The 7,444-nt window shown below is 37.1% G+C and overlaps 1 protein-coding gene across 2 annotated transcripts; it reads right to left on the bottom strand.

Annotated features, from left to right (window-relative positions):
• Nucleotides 1-842: 842 nt before the first annotated feature.
• LOC105118751 (calmodulin-like protein 1) lies at nucleotides 843-6,718 on the bottom strand. Of its 2 annotated transcripts, none has more exons than XM_011016765.1 (2): nucleotides 6,004-6,718; nucleotides 843-1,036 (listed from the first exon to the last, which is right to left on the bottom strand). In XM_011016765.1, exon 1 carries the CDS (start codon nucleotides 6,644-6,646, stop codon nucleotides 6,032-6,034), a length of 615 nt encoding a protein of 204 aa, XP_011015067.1. In that variant the 5' UTR covers nucleotides 6,647-6,718; the 3' UTR covers nucleotides 843-1,036; nucleotides 6,004-6,031. The 2 variants fall into 2 exon arrangements, with proteins under 2 accessions (XP_011015067.1, XP_011015069.1); XM_011016767.1 differs by having other exon boundaries at nucleotides 864-1,042; nucleotides 6,010-6,718.
• Between the last annotated feature and the right edge of the window lie 726 nt (nucleotides 6,719-7,444).

Here is a 7,444-nt window from a genome sequence, read left to right on the forward strand (position 1 = left end):
TATTGGTGACATGAATAACCTTTGCAGTTTATGTGTGATTGAGAAATATCTAAGTTTTCTATGTGCGACAAGAGTCTTTCCCCCACGAGTTCTGGGTTTATAACGAGTATGCTCACATGTTCTACACTTGGTTAACTCTTAATTTTCAAGGTAGTATAATATGAAGAAGTTTAGACACATGTCAATTTTCTAGCATCCTAAGCCAAGGGGTTTTTATTATGGAATTAACAACATGAAAGTTCTCTTTCAGCTAATTCCCTTCATGTAAAATGTTTTTTACTCATTTAGCAATTTTTTCATAACTAGCCTTACTCACCCATGATCTAACTCTATGGTGAAAACTTGTGCAACAAGCAATAATTTACTATAATTTATGCACCAATCTCATAATAGTTTGTCAGGGTTTTTCAAAAGATCTAAAAACCTTGTTGCATTTGCATTAGGTTTTTTTATCACTGATTGGACATTGGTCGACATAACTTTGATTTAGTCTCATCGCATTCATAATCATATTCTTATAAGAATTACTATTATAATCTACAACTTCATGGATGTTACAACATCGGTGTTTATCAATGGATACTGTAAGGGCATATTTAATTAGAAAAATTCACTACAATCTACTGATGAAAATATTTTATTGATATGTTCATTTGTATTTGTTAATTTTTTGGTAGTGATAGCTAAGAAATCCAACAATCCTAAAAGGATCATATGATATAAGTAAGACTAGCTATTTCAAGAAATACTTGGCTCAATTTATACAAGCATGTAATTATTAGTATTATACAAAAATGAGAAATTATTAAATATACTCGAAGTTGTAGGCATTTCCTCTTCTTACATTAACATGAGATTCATTATAAAAATTATTCATGAATCTCAACTTTATATTAAAGGAAGAATACAACTCTAGATACATTGAATAATTTCTCCATGGATACAACGCTCGAGGGAATGAATTGCTAATTTTGACAAACAAGAGAAATCAACCCTAAATAACAATCAGGTCTTTGTTGTAGACAAGAGAGTCATCATAATTTAAAGCATGGATTTGTAATAATTCACTGAGAGCCTTAGTACGGCAACTCCTCTATTATTTATATAAGTAGGGCATTATACATATGTTATGATGTAACCTATTACACATGATAAAACTATACAGGAGGAAGAATAATATTTCCTATATTACAACACATCCCATAATACGCCCCCTCAAGCTGAGTGTGGGTTATCCACATGAAGCTTGGAACGTAGAAAAGTAAAAGCAGATGAAGTAAATGGCTTTGTAAGAACATATGCTACTTGATCTTTAGAGGAGATGAAGTGAATCTGAATCTCCTTTTTAGTCACTCTATCACGAACAAAGTGATAATCGACCTCAACATGCTTCATACGAGCATGAAAGATCGGATTAACAGATAAATAAATAGCATCCAAATTATCACACTAGATAGTGGTAGTAGAACTAGGAGAGAAACATAAATCTGACAAAAGATAACGAAGCTAAAGAACCTCAGTAGTATCATTAGCTAAGGCCTTATACTCTACTTCAGTAGAGGATCGAGCAATAGTGCGTTGCTTTCCAGATTTCCATGAAATGGGAGTGGTGCTAAGAAATGCAATGTAGCCACTGTGGATTTTCAATCATCAATACTGCCAACCCAATCGGCATTAGTAAAACCATGAAGAGACAAAGTAGAGTCATGAGTAAGGTGGAGACCAAAGAAGGATGTACCTTTTAGGTATCGCAAGATACACTTAACAGTGGCTTAGTGGCCTTCGGTAGGAGCATACATAAACTGACATACTTTATTCACAACATAACAGATATCAGATCAAGTAAAGGTAAGTTACTGAAGAGCACCGATAATTTGGTGGAAGGGAGTGGTATCTGAAAACAACTCAGTAGACTGCAAATCAAGTTTGGAAATAAATGCTAGTGTATTAACAGGTTTACACGATGACATGCCAGCACGATTCAGAATATCAAGAACATAATTGTGCTGACTAAGCACAAGACCTATACTAGTGGGTGCAACTTCAATCCCCAAAAAGTAACGTGCATGACCCAAGTCACGAAGTTTTAACTTCGAGCTCAGCAAGGTAATGAGGCGATGAATCAATTCAAAGTTATTACCAGTAATTAAGATGTCATCCATATAGACAAGTAATAGATATCAGGAGTCTTATTCAGAATAAATAAGGAGGTATCAACCTTTGAAGCCTGAAAACCAATAGTCAAGAGGAAATCACTTAGTCACATGTACCATACCCATGGCGCTTATTTTAGACTATAGAGAGATTTGTGAAGGCGATAAACATGAGTAGGCAAAGTAGTGTTGACAAAGCCTGGGGGTTGCTGCATGTAAACAACCTCACGATGTGAGCCATTGAGGAAGGCATTATGAACATCAAGTTGCCGAATCTACCATCCTTCTTGTTGGGTAAACCCCTGCGTAACCAAGCGAGCCTTATACCAGTCAATAGCCTCATCAGCTTGGCACTTGACTTTATACACTCATCGGTAGCCAACAATGTTTATAAAAGGATCAAATGGCACCAATGACTAAGTGACATTGGCATGTAAGGATGTAATTTCATCCTCTATGACAGTATACCAACATAAGTACTGGTTAGCTTCCTTAAAACTCAGAGGCTCAAGAGCAAAGGGGGACATGACCCGTGAGGTGGATACTAGCAAAGAGGAAGCAAAAACAAAGCTAATGTTGGCAGTGTTTAGCTGTTGAGGACGCAACACTTTGGAATGCTGCTAAATGGGTGGCGAAGCAGAAGGCAGATCAGTGGAGGTCAGCTATGGAAAAGAGTATATAGAGAGATCCATATATAAGTCTAGACTGAGCAAAGATTGAGTAGAATGCCCAGATAGAGAAGAGAATGCTGATGATGAGGCTAGAGAGTCTACAGTAGAGGGCGAATCTAATGAAGATAAAGCTAGCACCACAGAACCTGAACCTGCATAATGATCGAGAAATAGAGATAGAGATGATGGTGAGAGGATAGATAGCTTAGTGGGAAGGGGAGGTGGAGCTGAGATGGGTTAAGACAGAAAAATGGTGAGGGGCGATAGGCTGGAGATAGTGACAAGTAGAGAGGGGGATTGGAACGGGATGGCAGATTCAATGAAAGGGAAAACTTGTTCATGAAATCGAACGTGATGGGAAATGTAGATGCGATCAGACAAAAAATAAAGACAACGATAACCTAGATAAGACGAACTATAGTCTAAGAACACACACGAAATAGAGCGATAATCTAGCTAATGAGCATTATAAGGACGAAGGAAAGCAGAGACATCCAAAAGTAAGTAAAAAAGCATAATCAGGTGTCTGATAAAACAAACATTCGAAGGGAGATGTGTTGCTTAAAATAAAGGTTGGCATATGATTAATAAGATAAAATGAGGTTTTGAATACATAATTCTAGAATTTTAGAGGTGCCTTACATTGGCCTAGAAGAGTAAGACTAGTTTCAACAATATCGTGATGGCGACGCTTAACAGTACCATTTTGTTCATAAGTATGTGGACATATGAGAAAATGGTGGATATTGATGGTTTTAAAAAAGGAATTTAATTTATGATATTCACCACCCCCAATCAGTTTGTACAGTTTTGATTTTACGAGAGAACTAATTTTCAACAAGTACTTGAAATTGTTGAAACACAGTGAATACATCTGATTTGACAGCAATAGAATAAAACCAAATAAATTGTATGCGCATTCACAAATATGATAAAATAACAAAAACCATCTGATGATAGCATAGGGGCAGGGCACCAAACATCACTAAAGATAAGTTCAAGAGGAGTAGATGTTTTATGGCCCGTAGGTCATAATGACAAACGAAGGGATTTTCCTAATGGAAAAGCTTGACATTGAAAATTAAGATAACGAAAGCTACAAACAACCTTTTTATTGGAAGCTAAGAGACTCAGAATACAGGAATTGGGGTGACCGAGGTGATGATGCCAAATATCGGCAAAAGTGGCCATGCTAGTAGACAAAAAAACTTGCAATAGATACGTGGTAGAAGACTCGAAAAGAACATAGAGGTCGCCTTTACTCCAACCGGAAAGAAGGACTTTCTTGGTAATGAGATCCTTGACATAAAAAACAGAAGAGTGAAACTCAAAAAAGACATAATTTTCAGGATAAAATTATTGAACAGATAATAATTTTTTTTTTAATGTGAGGAACATGTAAGATGTTGGACAAGTTGAAGACTTGTTTTGGTGTATGTAGAAGATTATGTGCAGTATTAGATATAACAAGTCCCTTACCATCACCAACATGTAATTGTTCATTACCAAGATAAGCTTTTGTGTATGTCATACCAGTAATGTTCGAAGTAACTGTTTCAGGGAACCAAGAGGTAGAATCCTCGATTGATGTATTACTAAAGGAGAGGTTGGCCAAGGCTTGATTTCCATGATGAACAAGTTGAGAGCACTACTGTGCAGAATGGCCATAGATGTGGTAGAGCTAGCATTTTATTTGTTATTGTGGCCATTGATTTGTTGCTGCACCATGGTATGGATGGTTTTGCCACTGGCCACTATGGCTGTAAGGCAATTGCCAAGGAGATCCACCACCAACACCACGAGAAAACTATCCGCTAAACTAAAGAAAGTTGTTGCAAGGATGTCGCCAGGCATTCCGTTGTCTTCTACCCGAGCTATGAAACCACTGATGTTTGACCTAGAAAAACCACATCGGGCAGCATATACTGAAGGGGGCTGTGCAAGAGTGGGTAGCAAGGGTGTAGTAGTTCGACTGAAGGATACCGAGCTGCAATGTATAAATTCATGAGTAAACAAGTGGCTATGAAGCTCATAGTACAACAGAGGATCAACTTTGGTTGACAGACTCGTAACCAAATCATGAAATTCACCACGAAGTCCCTAAAACACATATAAGTTGAAATCAGTGAAAGAAATAGGTTTGCCAACCGCAGCCAATTCATTAAATAAACCTTTTGCACGTTGCAAGTAAATAGTGACAGTATCATCATCTTGTCGAAAATCCTAAAGAGAGTCATGCAATTGCATGATCCGAGAGTTGGATAAGGAAGCAAGAGCAAGTTCAAAGGTGCTTCAAAAACTGGCAAAGATCGAACAATCAACCACTAGATAAAGAACTTCAATAAAAAAAAGAACAACATAGCACTAAGGATAAGCTGATCTTGTTGTTTCCAAGCCAAGAATGCTTGGCAAGGTCTAGAATGGAAGGTAGCAAAGATAGCAGAAGCTGTACTGGATAAATCATGCGATGACGGGCATGGAGTGGAGCCATTAACAAATGAGAAAACTCCTTGACCAATCAGATACAGCCTCATTTGCATACACTAAAACAAGTAATTGTTATTGGTAAGTTTGAGATTAATAAACTGCTGGGTGTTGGAGAGGGGAATAAGAATTGTTGTTGCAGCAGATGGAGGCATGGCTGTGTTGGTTACTGTGGTGAGTCCAAGGACTGGGAAGGAAGAATTTGAAGAAGAGGGGCTAACATTAATGCCAGCAGCAGTACTAATTGTATGATCCATGATGATAATAGATGGATATCTTACAAAGCCTGTGATAGAGAGGAGAAGGCACAACAATACAGCAAAGAGGGATACCGACTTTGATAGAGAGGAGAAAAACACAGCAATGTAGTAAATAGAGTTTGACAGCAGAAAAAATAACAAATCTACAACAAAAAAAAAAAGAATGGTTTATGCAATAGAGAACAGAGGAGTAGGGACGACGGCAAGAAGAAAAAAAAAATTGCAGTAGAAAGTTGAAGAACCGATTTAAGGTAGAGAGGCTCTAATACCAAGTTAAAACAGGGATTTGTAATAATTTGGTGAAAGCCTTAGTATGACAGCTCCTTTATTATTTATATAAGTAATACATTGTATATATATTATGATATAACCTATTACCTGTAATAAAATTATAAAAAAAAACATAATATTTTTTATATTACAACACATTCCATAATAAAAAGCAATCCGGCCCATATGGACCCTAACACATTTTCATGGTACGGGTCATCATGCCCATGAATTCATTAATGTCTATCAAGCCATCGCCATCGCCATCCACTGCTCGAATCATTTTACGACAAGCATCCAAGCTAGACCTCTCTCCCAACCTCTTCAAGACCTCCATTAATTCTTCTGCACTTATTTTTCCATTCCCATCCAAATCAAACACTCGAAAAGCACTTTCAATGTCACTGCTCTTGACTCCATCTCCCATGTTATGCATCATTTCCATGAATTCTTTGAAGTCTATGTACCCATCCCCATCAATATCAGTAGCCTGAAATGCCTTGACCATTTCAGATTCCTCTAGTCCCTTGCCTAAGGCCCTTAGTGCTGATTTGTACTCCTGACGAGAAATCTTGCCATCTTTGTTGAAGTCAAACTTATCAAACACCCATTTCATCTCTTCCACATTCGGTTGGAAAGATTTTGACTCACTAGAGCTTTGTTCCAGGATTACGTTTATTTTCATGGATTTTGAAACACTACAGCTTTGCCTCTTCTTCCTATAAATTCTTGACTCGGTTGGTATTGGTGATGATGAGGAGGAGTTTCTTGGAAGACCATGAAAATTGAGAAAACTCAAGTGCGACATTTTTGTTTGATATTACGATATGATGAGTAGCTGTATTCAAATTGTTTATAACCTCAGTACTTATATAAGCTCCTGATTCCATTTAACTTTATATCCTCTACGCGGAAGAATATAATGAAAGAAAAGGTTATCATTCTATGCTATGATCGATGGAGTAAAAAGTATGGATGTACTTGCACTGTAGCTTTCATGCATGTTGAAAATCTCATGCTGCATTTATAAGGGGAGGAAGAAGAGGTCACCAAGCATATAAAAGGGAAAAGTGAAAGTAGTGGAAAAGGTTATTCTTTACTTTCTCTTGCAAGTTCATACGCATCTAGCTAGCCCTCCTTTCGGTAAGATACAAAGTTCAAAGTCCGCATAGTGGAAGAGAAAAGAAAGAATTGGTGCTTCCTTTTCATTAATGTATTTGAAAGAGAGAACCAGGATCGAAAAATTCCAGTGAATCTGGTTTTGAGGAATATTGCATGAAGGATTTGTTAGCCTTATTGCGTAACACGGTTACTTTTTAAATAAAAAAGAGTTGAAGTGTGGCTAGACCTTGCAATATATTGGAATCTCTTTGAAGAAAAAGGCATTTGAGTATCGGGAATTTGGATTCTCATAACACATGAGGAATATTGCATGAAGGATTTGCTAGCCTTATCCCGTAACGCGGTAACTTTTTTAAATAAAATAGAGTTGAAGAGTGGCTAGACCTTGCAATATATTGGAATCTCATGTAAGAAAAAGGCATTTGAGTAACGGGAATTTGGATTCTCATAAGACATCAACAATGATAGGTGCTAAACTTTGAAA

The sequence above is a fragment of the Populus euphratica genome, unplaced genomic scaffold (genome assembly GCF_000495115.2).
Source record: "Populus euphratica unplaced genomic scaffold, PopEup_1.0 scaffold2185.1, whole genome shotgun sequence".
In the NCBI taxonomy this organism is placed as follows: domain Eukaryota; kingdom Viridiplantae; phylum Streptophyta; class Magnoliopsida; order Malpighiales; family Salicaceae; genus Populus; species Populus euphratica.

Excerpts from the sequence above, each read along its gene's own strand:
- LOC105118751 (XM_011016765.1), bottom strand. The coding sequence starts at position 6,646 with ATGTCGCACTTGAGTTTTCTCAATTTTCATGGTCTTCCAAGAAACTCC.